Here is a 14,516-nt window from a genome sequence, read left to right on the forward strand (position 1 = left end):
GCCCTGAGGGATGGAACAGGAAGTACAAACTAGAGTTTAACTTACAAATAGTCCAAAGAAAGACTGGCACTGGTCCTGTTCATCGGATGATTGGTCACCGTGATGCCTGTAAACGCACAATACAATGTAAAATACATGTGCATACAAAGCAATCCAACATTTTCCGTTTTTTGCAGCTTATTCAGTCAGTGAAGTCAGTGTCTCACCGTATGCAGCGGGGTTTCCTTTACTTTTGGGCAGATTGGCTCTGAGAATGGCATTGTTGAGGACATTCAGGTAAGTGGGCATGCTGTGATATCCTTTGTTATTGTACAGCACCTGCAGAGAAAGAGAAAACATTAACCGTATAACAGCATATAATAGCTTTAAATGTAAATCAGCTCTTAAAGGGTAAGGATGGTTAGGTTTACCTGTGAGGATCGCCTCACTGCTATTTTGCGCACCATAGGTGGAGTTTTTCTGCCAAAGGATGCAGGAACAGATTTCTGGATGTTTCCAACTGTGAAGCCTCCATATCTGAAGTTTGAGCATGAATCATATAGTTGACTTTAAGTTGACTTCAAAGCATAAAGGTAAATTTTAATAAAGTATAAAAAATATTGTAAAAATGAATAACACTTGGAAAAAGTTATATATTTGAAAAAATAAAACAGTTTGATGTATTACAAACGCGTTAACATGAATATTCAATCATTGGATGAATATAATTTTTTCAATAATTTTTAACACCACTATATAGAGTAATACTATATAATGTATAATACAATAACACTATGCCAGTTTGAACTGAACTAAATAAAATAAAAAACAAGGGATTCAGAGATTTTGGTGGGGCATATGAGCAAAAAGGACCCCTTTCAGAACACTACCTGTGTAATCGGAGTCGATCAGAGGTGTAAAGGAGATATTCGGATACATTGCGACCAGTGATGTCCACAAGGATGTCTCCAGTTACTACCTTCATAAGAGGTGGACGGCCCCCAACTCCACTGGGACAGGAAAAGCCTGTGCCCTGCATGGAGCAGATGCAGCGGACGGGCTCCCGGATGGTCAGTGGCAGTGTTGGGGGTGGGGTTGCCATCTCTGTAGGAACACAACAGGGTGAAATGTACCTCGGGCAGCTTCACGGAAAAAAGACAGAATAATTTAAATTATGCAGCAAAAATGCACAGATTGGCTTTAGGTAAAAGTCAGCAAGTGCGCTTGCCGAAGTTTCTTTCAAAGAATTAGTTACAGTGACATCATCTCCAAGGGACATTTTCTGGAAAACCTGAATCCTCAGTTTGCATTACGTTTCATATTTCTTTCTCACACTTTTTTCATTTCGACTTCCTTAACTTGAAATATACAGCGTGATGAGCTTCGATGAAACGGAGGCAATCACAAATAAACTCTCACCTCTGACGGTAGTGGGCGGAGCATCGGTATAGTTCCAAACGCTGTCTTCAAAATGTACCTCTGGGTCATCTGAGGGGGCAGGTGAGGGAGGCGGGGGCACGAAATTGGATAAAGGCACACCCTGAGTGAAGGAATCTAGGCACATGGAGTCAAAGTAGCGGGCTGCCAGAGTTTTGGAGTTGTTGGCGTACGGGTTCAGCGTTTGTGCCAGCTGGTCCAGAGTGCTGTTAAAGGGAGTTTTTAGCACACAAGTCGCACCCACTCCGGAGGGCAGGCGAAGGGTGTTTACTATCCACTGCGGGGTGGCGTCTGGAGACATTTTACTACTGGAGGAACAGAATAACGTTAAGAGAGAATGAGCGCCTTCATTATATGCACAGAGCTAATGTGATATTTTGGGCCAAAATAATCGTGTAGTGAAAAACTGATAACATACAAATTAGAAATGAAACCCCGACATAGTACATTATACAACAAGCAACCTAAAGTACATTACAGGAAAGTGTAAAAGATTGTTTACAGGCTTTAGTACACCTCTGATATGCCTGTGGAACATATTTTTATGAAATAAACTAATAAAGCATTTCTTTACATTGTTTTGTCGGACCTGTATTGAAGCCTGTCTTCATTGGCATACGGGATGAAGTTTCCACGAGGTTGTGTGTAGTTGTGATATTGAGATGGAGACAGAATGAGGGGGGGGAGATCACCTGCAGAATCCAAGAAAACATCAGAACAGCTTGCACTTAGTACTGGACGGTATGACAGTATATATTAAGCGATAGTAGATGTGTGCCAACTAGATGACGATCTGTTCTGTACTGTTTATACTGCAGATATACTTTGTAATGTATGCAGCTGTATATTGGCTATATATTTATTGATTAATTTTGCTGAAAATATTGCATTTAAACCCAAAAGCATCATCATACTAACAGTCACTCAAAAAAAAATCTATTTATACATGACGTGATTTTAAGCCTTAAAAGAACAGCACACAAACAGTATAGACTCCAGGGGTTTTGTTCTCCTTACCAATCTCTGGCACAGACAGGGCTACGGTCATGGCCACACAGACGAAGAAAGCGGGCAACAGGATCTGAGAGAAAATGCCCTTGGTGTTCCTCTTGGCGCAGTGAAACCTTTTCACTATCAGCCCATGAAACTGACGAAGTTTGAGCCACCAGCCCTCGAGCTTGAAGCTACCCTGACCCTCCTGTAAGGCCCGCTCAGCAGAGCGCTCTTCATCTATAGAGACATGGAAGGTCAGGTCTATATTACTCTAGCGGTAGGTGAGCACTGCTTTGGCTTTAAGTGACCAGAAGAGGTAAACAGTACCAGTCAAAACATCCTTTCTAAAAGCCTGAACAAAGGAACACCCTTATGTTACTCCAAACCTATAAGACTTTCTTTCTTCTGCAGAACACAAAAGATATTTCAAAAAAGGTTGGTAACCAAATAACATTCCCCTTCTATTGGGATTGTATGGTAACAAAACCACTGAGATACTGTCAAAATATCATCTTTCAAAATATCTCTCATTACAGGTTTGAATGACATTAGTAGATGAGTACATAATGACATGATTTTTATTTTAGGGTGAACTTTAATAAACTAACAACTCTACAAACTACAAAAGTATCCTCATTTCATTACCTCTAATACTGGCCGAGTCAGGATCCTGGCTATTATCAAACAGAGGACAGTAGTCTCCATAGAAGTCTGCATAGAGACCCCCTTCATCCCCTCTCACTGAGCCCAGAGATGAGCCCGACTGCAGTGACGCCTGGCTTGGGCTCAGTCTGGAACACATCATGAGGTTACTGAGCTCCACCTCCGGCCGGATCACGGCCCCGGATGGGGCTCCCTCAGAATGTGGCCCTCCAAGCGGAATGGTGGGTTTTCCTGCTGATGCTCCACCAGGAGAGCTTTTCATATCTGACAAAAAATAAGACAAATTGAAATAGCTTATCATCCTTAAAAAATGTTGCTGTGGTTATGCATCTAGTTGCCAGTAACTTACTATAGATTTACATTTTTTAAATTTACTGGCAACAGTTTGTTCAAAGATAAATGAACATTAAACATGTCTTTATCTTTACAGAAGAAAACTATACAATTAGGACCTCATGAAAAGCATTCTGGGCACCAAAATGAGAAAAAAAGAAAAAGGTTAAAAGTAAATTTTGTACAGTGATTCCTCAATGTAGAGGTGGATGGTGTGTGGGATCTTATATCATAATAAGGGTTTTGCAATGTTTAGTTTTTTAATGTTTTATCTAGTGGTGGGCATAGATTAATTTTTTTAATCTAGATTAATCTAGATTAATTCCAAAATAAATCTAGATTAATCTAGATTAAAATGGCTCATTTGAATTCTGCCGAAGGCATTCAGAATATGTGTGCTACCCAAATAATGACTAAAAGTAAGTCTTTGAGAACGGGTTTCTCAAGCCAGGTGGCGCATTAGACCAGGGGCTCATCTCCTGTTTCCAAAATGCACCACAAACCGCTTGAGAAAGCTGTTCTACTATGATAATTGGTGATGAAAATTAAATTATGTTCAATAAGATGAACTTGTGTTTACTTCCGCATTAGCTAAGGGATGATTTCCGTTTAGGTGGTACTTGAGACTGGAAGAGCTCCTACAGTCCATTTACATTTAGTCATGTAGCAGACGCTTTTATACAAAGCGACTTACAAAGAGTGAGGGAGCAACAAGCGATATGTCATACAGGAGCCATAATACATTAGATCTCAATACAAAGTTACTGGTTTCAACTAAACCTAGACCACTACCTGTTGAGAGTTTTTTTTTTTTTAAACCAATTCCGCATTGCATAAGGTGCAAACAACCTTAGTCTTGTCGATGTTTCTATTGGGAAGCTTCTTAAAAATTAATATTCCCTGAAGCAAACCCGGCGGCTTCATAGCTGCATCCATGTTAGCACGTCACGTTTGATGCGGTAATTTCACAGTAACGTTATGTTGTGTTCAGACCAAACGCGAATGGCGTGTCAAGCGTGAGTGATTTATATGTTAATGCAAAGAGCCAATAGACCTACTTGCTGCGCGAATCGCGCGAATGAAGCCCTGGTTATGAGATGATGAGTCGGCTTCTGCTTCCGCGAATGACGCGAATCACGCGAGTTGAAAAATCTCGTTCTCGCCCCGTACAGTGCAGTTAAGATGGTATACATCCGCGCTAAAATATCAAGGTGAAAGTCATCATAGCTTGCGTAGTATAGACCCAGCTGCCAACCCAACTTTGAGAATAGATTAACGGCGACATTTTTTTTAACGCGCGATAAGAGTCTCACTGCGTTAACGGCGTTAACGCCGTTAACGGCCCACCACTAGTTTTATCACAATAAAAGAGATTTAAATGTAAACTGTATAAATGTAACTGTAGATAGATGAGCATTCTTTCTAAGCTCCACTAACCTGCATCGCTGTTCTCCAGAGACAGATCCTCCTCTGAAACCTTCAGAAAGACCTCCTCCAGTGTAGTGTCCATCACACCGAAGCTGGTCAAAGCCAGGCGGTCCAAACTCTGCTCCAGAGCCTGAGAAAACACATCCAACATTCAGCGACCATCTATATAAACCATTCTTTCTTAAACGCCTGTCATACAGAATCCTCTTTCTTCACCACCAAGCGATTATAAGTTATAACCCGTGCCCTTTCAAAATGTGTACCTGAAAGAGCCTCTCGAAACAGCCTTTCTTCACCGCCTCTGACGGCAGGACATAAGAGAGCTCAGTGTTGGAGTCGGACACCAGCAGGCAGGAGGCCACGTACTGACGGATGAAGTGTGTAACTCTGCTCTCTGAACACGGAGATATCAAAGCGGACGGAGACTGGCTTGACTGATCTGAGAACAGACAGACACATGATATTGGGTCACGAAAGAGGAAAGATGAGCAGTGATGGTGCAGAATGGAATTTGATTTGATTCAAAATCTCAAGATAAAAATGAAGAGCAGCACACAGTAAAAAAAAAAAAGAGAAAAGAGAAGTACAAAACAAATAGAAGGTCACAGAAAAAGGCTCAATTCACTCGAGAGACAAAACTACTGTATAAAATAATAAGACTGGTTGGTAATATCTCTTGAATTAAGTTTTTCTTGTTTCCTTTATGTCTTGCTCTAAGCGTAAACCCGACTAAAGTGTTACGCTTCTGTTAGATTTATTCTTAAAGCAAATCAATTTGCCTGTGGGGTAAGAAAAACAACTATAATTCAAGATATATTCTCTCCGCCTAAATATGCATTTAAGCAAATTTATCTTGTTTAAAGGATATTATTACTAAAAGACAAGAAAAAAGGTTTGCAGAGATGGGGAAAAAGGGACAATTGGAAAAGAGAATTTTTTTCTCCAAACTCACAGCCCAACAAAACCCCCTTAAAAGGATAGTTCAACAAAAAATGAAAATGCCGTCTTCATTAACCCTCAAGTCATTCAAATCTGTATAAATGTCTTTGTTCTGATGAACACAGAGAAAGATATTTGGAGGAATGCTTGTAACCAACAGTTCGTGGCCACCATTGACTACCATGCTTTATACATTTCTTTGCTATGTTGTACACAAAAGAAGATATTTTGAAGAATGTAGGAAAGCAAACAGTTCAAGGGCACTTTTGACAACCATTATCATTTTTCCAACTATGATAGTCAATGGTGGCATAGAACTGTTTGGTTACAAGCATTCCTCCAAATATCTTTCTCTGTGTTCATCAGAACAAAGAAATGTATACAGATTTGGAACAACTCTAGGGTGAGTAAATGATGACAATGTTTGAGGGGTGAACTGTCCCTTTAACAAAAACTAAAACGAGGAGACACATATACCTGCAGCGTGTGAGTCACTCTGCGACTTGACAAGAGTGAGCTTGTAGCCATCTCCATATGTGCTCTTGAGAAACAGCGGTGAACCGCAGCACTTCAGCTTGCCGTGAGAGATGATGGCGATACGGTCTCCCAACAGATCAGCCTCATCCATATGGTGAGTCGAGAGCAGAATGGTACGGCCTGACCATACACACATGGTTTTAAATGCTACAGTTAAATATTCATGTATTCAGATATATTGTCAGCAGAGAGATGTAATAAAAGGTCACCTTGTTTATATTTTAGAATGAGATCCCAGATTGCCCGACGTGCATAGGGGTCGACCCCTGCTGTGGGTTCATCCAAAATCACAGCCCGTGACCCACCCACAAACGCGATCGCCACCGACAGCTTCCTCTTCATCCCCCCAGACAGAGTCTGTACCAGGCTGTGACGCTTGTTGGACAGCTCTAGATCTTCTATCATCCTGTGTATTCAAACACACCTTCAGCAACTTTGTTTTTAGGAACAAATGAACTTTGGCGAAACATGCACGTTAACCCACTTGTCCATCTCCTTGCGGATGTCCTCTTCAGCCATGCCCTTAAGACGCGAGTAGAACCACAAATGTTCCTCCACGCTCAGCTTGTCAAACAGAACGTTGTGCTGAGGACACATGCCTAAATTTTGTCGGATGCGCTCCATCTCTGTGCGAATGTCATGGCCGTATATGGTAGCGGAGCCAGAGGTGGGCGGAAACAGTCCAGTGAGAATGGACCTATGAGAGATGTGAACATGTTAACAAATGCTCTGCAGGTTTTCAAAACACAACCAAAATCATTCCTCACTCACATAGTGGTGGTCTTGCCAGCCCCATTGTGTCCCAGGAAGGAAACGACCTGGTTCTCATGCAGGTTTAAGCTTAACTTGTTTAGGGCCAGTTTGCTCCCAGTCTTGTAGACTTTGGTCAGTTTGTCTATGCACACCACAAGCGGTAAGTGACTGGGCTCTTCTTCAATTCCACGAGTTTCCTCTAAGCAACAAAATGCACACATTAAGTTACATTTGTATTAAAAATAATCTCATTTCTACAGGAAACAGAAGCCAAAGCTGATAGAACCAAACCATTATTAACTATGTCATAACTGATTTTAAAGTTGCAGTGTATGACATTTAGCGGCATCTAGTGGTGAGGTTGCGACCAAAGGATAACTCCACCCTCCATTTCGAAGCACTTCTGTGGCTGACACAGAACTAAGATGTCGTCACTTTTTTACTTCTTTGCCGAACGAGATAAGGTATTTACGAAACGCGCTCTGTCAAGCAGTTTGTCCGTTTAGGGCTACTGTAGAAAAAACATGGCAAATTCCACGTAAGCGGACCTGCAGTGTATTTACATAGAAATAGCTCATTCTAAAGTAATAAAAACATAATCTTTCATTTTGTAAGGTCTTTATACACCTCTGAAGACATGGTAATGTATATTATATTGCATTTCTATCAATAGATCCTCCAAAAAATTACACACTTAAAATTAGAAAATGATGAAAGAACCTGAGCGTCTGTGTTCCATAGCACAAGCCTGGTCCTCTTCCATCACACTCAGCCTTGTGCTGCTGCTCCACGGCAACTCCCATGTCTCGATACGTCCACTACCCAACCAATAGGATTTCTGCAAAGGAAAGTACCATGGGCGGGGCAGCCCATACATCCCTGGAAGAAAAACAAACGGAAAGAAAGGCCTATATTGGTATATAATCCAATATTGTGTGTCCCTAGTAAAAATGACTTTAACAGAGCTGATATTAACATCCCATACAAGATAGTGATAGTGCAAAAGCTTACCTGGATGCACAGCCTCAATGTACCAGGTGAGCACACCGTACACAATGGCATCAATGATAAGCATGACCACAGACAGGAGGAGGTTAAAATCATCGCCCTCTACAGGTGACTGGTTGATAGTGCGCCACTGGATCCCCACCCCAGCCACTTCATACAGGGCAAAGTATTTAGAGCCCAGACCAAACGCTGTTGTAGACATTAAAGACTGAAGACACAGAGAGAGATATACCGTGTATGAGAATAGAAAATGGAAAAATACATTTTATGATGGAATTGTACTGAAAAGCCACAACAACAAACTAAAAAGTCATCTGCAAGCTATTGTACTTCCTAAAGTACTTTCAGCAGAATTACAGATTTTACGGTTACACTCTTTTCTCAGCCAGATAAATGGATCAAAAGTATTGATGACTCATTCTGCACTACACAGAATTTTGATTTTAAAAGGAGAAACAAGGCTGAAAACTGCACTAAAAGACAATTATTGGAAACCGTGTTGAGGAAAACCACATACCGCAATGCACTTCTCAAAGGCAGTAATCTTGTCGTGAGCCACCTCTTCTCTGATGGCCACATACATGTACGGCACGTAACTCAGAAAGTAGATGATTCCTCCACATGCTGAAGCCAGTTTTGCTTTAGAGTACAACACTGACACCAGGAAGCTTCCAGAGATAAGAAAACAATTACGTTAAATAATTAACTTTACACTACTGGCAAAAGATAAATGGTATAAAACTGCAATCCAATTATCATCAAGTAAGCTATCAAAGAGTACAGTTTGGTCCATTACCAGAACATGATGGTGGCGATGGCGTAGATTGTAAGAAAGAGCCAGATGATAAAAGGATCGCTGTGAAGGAGGACTTTGCCGTATTTCAGTATGGCAGTGAGAGCGGTCACCGAGATCGAAAGCTGCACGAAGCCGGTGATAAACCAGGCCACCCAGTGCACTGCGTTATTCAAGCCCATCATCTTCATCACCTGCGTGAAACCGCTCGGGATCAACCACAGCACCACCATCTGTTTCTCATTTATAACTAATACATCTTTAATGTGTCCGAGGAGGAAACTGCTCTCACCTCTTTTAACCTTTGCTCCTTCTCTGCTACGATGTGCTGGATCATCATGGCCACAGAGTACACCCACGATATGACCATACACAGAGGCATCATGTGCTCAATCACAAACAGGAAACTGCACATGGACATGTCGTTTAATACGGCTATCTTATATCAAGAATGCTGGTATTGACAGCTAAAATATTAATGACTAAAGCAGTGCTAAAGATATGTAATGTTGCCTAAAGAAGGCAGAATATATAATAGGTGAAGCGGTATAGATCAGAAAGCTCACTCGTCTCTGGTGTAACATGGATAGGGAAACATCTGCACGTAGTTTCCAGGATCCACCACATCATGACCCACAAACGTGTTGATGATTGCCCGTTCAATCATATCTAAATGAGGAAAATGTTGATATTTCTGTTTAATCAATGTAACATCAGGAGTACACACATGTAAAAGAGAATCACAACAGTCTTTTTTTAAAATGAGCCATAAATAACATTTTTTTAAAGAAACTTGAAAATACCTTAACAAAGCTTACTTGACAAGCATCTCTGCGCTAGATATTCAGACTTGTTTTCAGATTATGCATCTTGAATATGAATGCTTTCTGTTTTACTAAACTGTAAGATTTTTTTATATGGTATAAACAAGCAAAAAAATGTAGAAGTATGCTTTCAAGATACATGAACTGAAAATAGGTATCTTTTGCGGTATTGCTTCTCAACTCCATTTATCTCGATATAAAGGGATAGTTCACCAAAAATTTAAACTTATTTTATCATTTACTGATCCTCATGCTATTTCAAAGCTTTTTAAAACTTACTTTCTAATGCAGAACACAAAAAAAGATATTTTGAAGAGCTCCCATGGATATCCATTGTATGAACACAAAACCACTGAGACATTTCTCAAAATATCTTCTTTGTGTTCCATGAAAGAAAGAGTCATATAAAGGTTAAAAGGTGCAAACACTGATTCTGTTAGAGAATGGGAATGTTTGGAAAACCTGTTTAAACCCGAATCCATGTTTACTTTTGAAAAATTATTGCTCTCAGGTTAATCTTGGCTGTTTTGAGCTTTTAGAAGAGCAAAGTCAGCACTGGACACCTGACCGATGCACCAAACTTTACATAACCGCATACAATTTACCAGCATAACTTTCACTTGAAATAAAACATCAAATTCATTACCCATGCCAACTAAGAACAATGGAGATTTCAATGGATGATTTATTGCTTTGTAAGCAGTTTTGTACTGAATTTTGCATAACTGGCAAAGTAAATAAGCAGTCCTTTCAATCCCAATAAAATCTACATTTAAAAACACTCACAGTTAAAGTAGTTTATTTTGGAATACAACACCCTTGGACATTTTGGAAAGGTTACTGGTCAGTAATCTGGTCTTACCTTGAATCCACACAAAGCCATACAGGAAGTAAAATTTTCCACCCGTGTTCGGCCCAGGGCGCCAATAAGCTCGACGGATTTCATTGGTTTTCTCTGTAAAACTGGAGTTCTGTCGGATCTTATACATAACGTGGGGGGGCAGACTGCCGTCTTTATTAGTCTGGAAAATAACACCTGCAGACAGAACCATACTGACTAACTACATTTAACAAGCTGTACCCAAGGGCTGTTTGAATTATGAAAATGTGTATTTCTTTCGTGAGATTCAACATTCACTGACTTGCAAAGACAGAGACGTTGTCCTGATAGGCCTGGCTGAGTGTATAGTTGACAATGCTTTCTTCATCAGGGAAGCCTCTGAAAATATCCACACTGACCTACAAAATAATTTTCAGTTTTTAAAAGATACGTTTTGAACAAACAGCTACACTATGCTGTCAAACACTAGGCTGCTTCACAAGTTCATCAGACCTTTGACATGAAGTGTGTCCATCCGCAGGCAGCATTATCAATGGTGTGGAGCTGCTCCAGGAGGGTGGTTGTGTTAGGCAGCGTGAAGTTCTCCTCCATCAGAGTGTTCAACAGCTCACTGTCTGAGCCGTTTAACATTTCATGATGCTTCTTAAGGTCAGCGATGAACTACGACACAAGACAACGAGACATCAATCACATGCACAATAGGAAAATACTGCACAAAACCTTCACCTTTTCACTACTGTGTGTTGATGCTCTCATCATAAATCAACATATGAGAAGTCTGCAAAGTCATAAAACACTGTAGCATTGGCATACCATCTGAAACATTGAAGAATTACAAAAAATATATAGTTCCCAAAGCATCAAAGTGAGTCTTGATCACAGTTTTAAGATTAAAAAGTTACAGATAAGACCGAATGTCACCTGTTGGAGCCACACCAGGTGATTGTGCAGTTTACCCTCCTCTAAAAAAGTTCTCAGTTCAGCCGAGATGTTGAGCCACACACGGGCATAGTGAGTCACGTTCCCCACAAACGCAAACGTTTCATTGGCCTAGAGAGAGAAAATCAAGAAATTTAATCAAAATCATTCCAGGTATCCAAATGACTGTTCCATTAGAGGGTAAGCATTGACATCACTTTCTCATGTGAACACGCCGGGACCCGTTCCCCTGAGTGGTAAAACACGGCTCTACTGTTTTTGCCAAGTGGTTGATGTCCCTAGGACAACATCATGTTGACCCTGGGACAAGATTTAAATCAACCAATCAGATTTCAGATATAAGTTTACAGTGTATTATATATGTAATCTTCCAACCAGGATTAGGTGCTTCTAAACCATTGTTTTTCACTTATCATTTCCCTCTGATTTTAGGGGTAAGTTATGGTTTTGGTTGGGGTTTGGTGTAGGTTTAGGTTTAGGTTTTATTTATAAAAATGTTGTCCTGAGGACATCAACAACTTGGCAAAACAGGAGAGCCGTAAAAAACATGCAGGGCTGAGGAGAATAGGAAAAACAAAGAAATGGGGACTAAAACACGCAATTATTTGCTAAAATTACAAGCAGCTGGACTCGACGGTGATATTTTAATGTATAATAAAATACTGTGCAATCTCTTAACCTAGATTAAAGGGGCAGCAAGTGATTTCTGAGAAACACTGTTGATATTTGAAATCGATACACAAACAAATACACCTCCGCCCTCAAAATAGTGAACACTTGCTCACGCCCTCTACTCCCTATATTGAACGTATACGCTGACTGGCTGTGAGTGTTAAGCAGCGGTCATTAACTTCCATTAACTTCCATTCATACGCATGTGAATGCGTCAGACGAGAAACGCAAGCCCGTCCGAAGATATTTCGTTTAGTAGCAAAGTTCAAGTTTGGTGAACTCTGACCTGTGAATTCGCATCACGTGAGTGAGACCAATAGTAAAAACATCACAACGTGACTTTTCGGTGCAAGAATGTGAAAGATGGAGGAATCGATCCCGCCCATTTTCACAGCACCATCCGAACAAATTTTGCATGCTGAAAGTCTAGTCTGACAGCGGAATTATGGTATTGTGTGGAATAGTAAATAGATTTCCCTCATATACACAACCAGGAGTATGTGCCATCACAATCTTTTTTCCAACACATACACAGAAAGACAAAATTGTTTGGTTAGTTGTCGATACTATTTTCTTCTGTGCTTCTCAGAATTAGCTTACTCCACCTTTAATGTGCATTTCTACAGTATATGTACCAAAATCTGATGGAGAGACTTTAGTCATTTAGAATTCTTCAAGACACCCCCGCAACATTATGACTTGCCTTTTGTATGACCTTATCCACCTCTGAACCAATGGGAGAGTAGAGGATTTTGGGATTCGTAGTCATGAGATGAACCAGTAAACCCAGGTTTCGTTGTTCTTTGCTGGTAAAGCCCAGGGAACTCATATTTCCCTGTTTCAGAGCTTCTGGCTCAATAATCCTAACGAAACAACAAAGTTTATCAGAAAGCAAGGGCAAAACAATGACAACATTTAAACTCATAAGCTTCTATATTCAGACTCAAACCTGTTATTTCCACACAGAATGGGTTGAAGACCTGCCCACAGCTGAACAAAAGCAGAAAACTGCGATTTGGGATTTTCAGCTTCCGCTTCATTTCCTGCAGATCCCTCTCCTTCTTCCCCCGGGCTATCTGTTGTGTTGGGACCCCATGTTGTTGTGTTGGAGCTCCAGGAGGTGGTGTTGGCTGCGGGAGGGGGCTGGTGACCTGCACAAGCCCCTTTAGGGAGCAGTCTGGCCAGGCCTGACAACAGATCCACATCCCTCAGTAGCCTTTCCACATCAGCCAGATTCTTCAGCAGAGCCGCAAGATGAGACTGATCCAACAGACCAGATGCGTTAGACTGCTCAAGACGTAACTGAGGATGAAAGGGAAGAATAGAAAAGAATAACAAGTAAAAAAGCATTTTTAGTGTAAGATTAAATTAGATATTTTTATGAAAACACTGTACTCCCAAGTATCTACTGTTGTGTTTTTTTTTAAGGGCAGCTTGACAATTGATATTGAGTAATTATACGTCCAGAGCTTGCCGATGGGGACTGTTTATGTCTGTTAAAAAATATGTGTTGGTCTTCCATGTACCTTTTCAAACACCCTCTGTGTATCAATCTGCTCTCTCAGCTCTTCGCTCATCTCCCCAAAAATCTTCGCCCTCTGCCCCGCCTCGCCACCACAGACGGTCATTCGGTATGCCTGCAAAGCTGCCTGTTGTTTTTCAGGAACCAACAGGATTTTGCTCAACTCGCTGTTTCCTCCCTCTCCACAAGTGAGCGTTTCTAGTACTGCACCAGTTAACAGAATTCCCTAAAAACAATGACACACAAAACCAAGAAGCAGTTTTGACAGCCATCAACAGGTGCTTATTAAAGCTGACCAATATTTGGATGCTATGGGTCTGTATTCCTGGTCAGAATACGTTGCAGTTGTTTTTGCAAACGATTCTGTGCCAATGTATTGCATACTTAGCTCTTAAGTCAAATGGTAAACCCACCTCCATCTCATGCAGGGCTTGAGGATCAAATTTTTGACCTATTTCACCCCCTGTGATTCCCAATGCCTGAGACATAACTTTGAGTAGAGCCTGGCGGTGAGCTGCGTTAGTGGGGTCTCTCAACGCCTTCTGAATAAGACCCCCCTCCAGACTCCGCAAGCCACCAAGTAACTGCTTCTAAATGTGAAAGATAAAGTGTTTGTTTTGTATTACAAGAATGTAAGATATTTCCTGTCCTACTTGGAAGGAAATCGGAAAGCACTTTGTGTTCTACAGAGCCAAGAAAGTCATATAGGTTTGGAATGACATGAGGGTGAGAAAATGATTAAATCATTTATATGTTTTGATGAAATACCCATTTATAGGGACAATAAAAATTATGTCATGAATTACTCAGCCACAAACCTGATGAACACAAAGAAAGATATTTGGAAGTACGTGA

At 40.7% G+C, this 14,516-nt stretch overlaps 1 protein-coding gene across 5 annotated transcripts in view; it reads right to left on the reverse strand.

Annotated features, from left to right (window-relative positions):
• Positions 1-14,516, reverse strand: part of abca2 (ATP-binding cassette, sub-family A (ABC1), member 2) — a 53,290-nt gene that overhangs the window by 6,534 nt on the left and 32,240 nt on the right. For 2 of the 5 annotated variants that reach the window (XM_056744933.1, XM_056744937.1), the window contains 28 exons: positions 14,075-14,251; positions 13,666-13,887; positions 13,089-13,441; positions 12,843-13,002; positions 11,450-11,578; positions 11,021-11,188; positions 10,830-10,926; positions 10,550-10,723; positions 9,430-9,532; positions 9,156-9,270; positions 8,867-9,057; positions 8,588-8,738; positions 8,074-8,278; positions 7,783-7,941; positions 7,081-7,261; positions 6,794-7,006; positions 6,519-6,715; positions 6,250-6,429; positions 5,097-5,272; positions 4,843-4,963; positions 3,055-3,336; positions 2,434-2,646; positions 1,991-2,108; positions 1,399-1,724; positions 870-1,083; positions 411-516; positions 207-318; positions 46-106 (listed from right to left, as the gene is read on the reverse strand). In XM_056744933.1, the coding sequence (XP_056600911.1) occupies positions 46-106; positions 207-318; positions 411-516; positions 870-1,083; positions 1,399-1,724; positions 1,991-2,108; positions 2,434-2,646; positions 3,055-3,336; positions 4,843-4,963; positions 5,097-5,272; positions 6,250-6,429; positions 6,519-6,715; positions 6,794-7,006; positions 7,081-7,261; positions 7,783-7,941; positions 8,074-8,278; positions 8,588-8,738; positions 8,867-9,057; positions 9,156-9,270; positions 9,430-9,532; positions 10,550-10,723; positions 10,830-10,926; positions 11,021-11,188; positions 11,450-11,578; positions 12,843-13,002; positions 13,089-13,441; positions 13,666-13,887; positions 14,075-14,251 (4,904 nt within the window). The remainder of the gene's footprint in view (positions 1-45; positions 107-206; positions 319-410; positions 517-869; positions 1,084-1,398; positions 1,725-1,990; positions 2,109-2,433; positions 2,647-3,054; positions 3,337-4,842; positions 4,964-5,096; positions 5,273-6,249; positions 6,430-6,518; positions 6,716-6,793; positions 7,007-7,080; positions 7,262-7,782; positions 7,942-8,073; positions 8,279-8,587; positions 8,739-8,866; positions 9,058-9,155; positions 9,271-9,429; positions 9,533-10,549; positions 10,724-10,829; positions 10,927-11,020; positions 11,189-11,449; positions 11,579-12,842; positions 13,003-13,088; positions 13,442-13,665; positions 13,888-14,074; positions 14,252-14,516) is intronic. The other 3 variants (XM_056744936.1, XM_056744935.1, XM_056744934.1) reach the window with 3 other exon arrangements.

The sequence above is a fragment of the Triplophysa dalaica genome, chromosome 4 (genome assembly GCF_015846415.1).
Source record: "Triplophysa dalaica isolate WHDGS20190420 chromosome 4, ASM1584641v1, whole genome shotgun sequence".
Classification (NCBI taxonomy): Eukaryota; Metazoa; Chordata; class Actinopteri; order Cypriniformes; family Nemacheilidae; genus Triplophysa; species Triplophysa dalaica.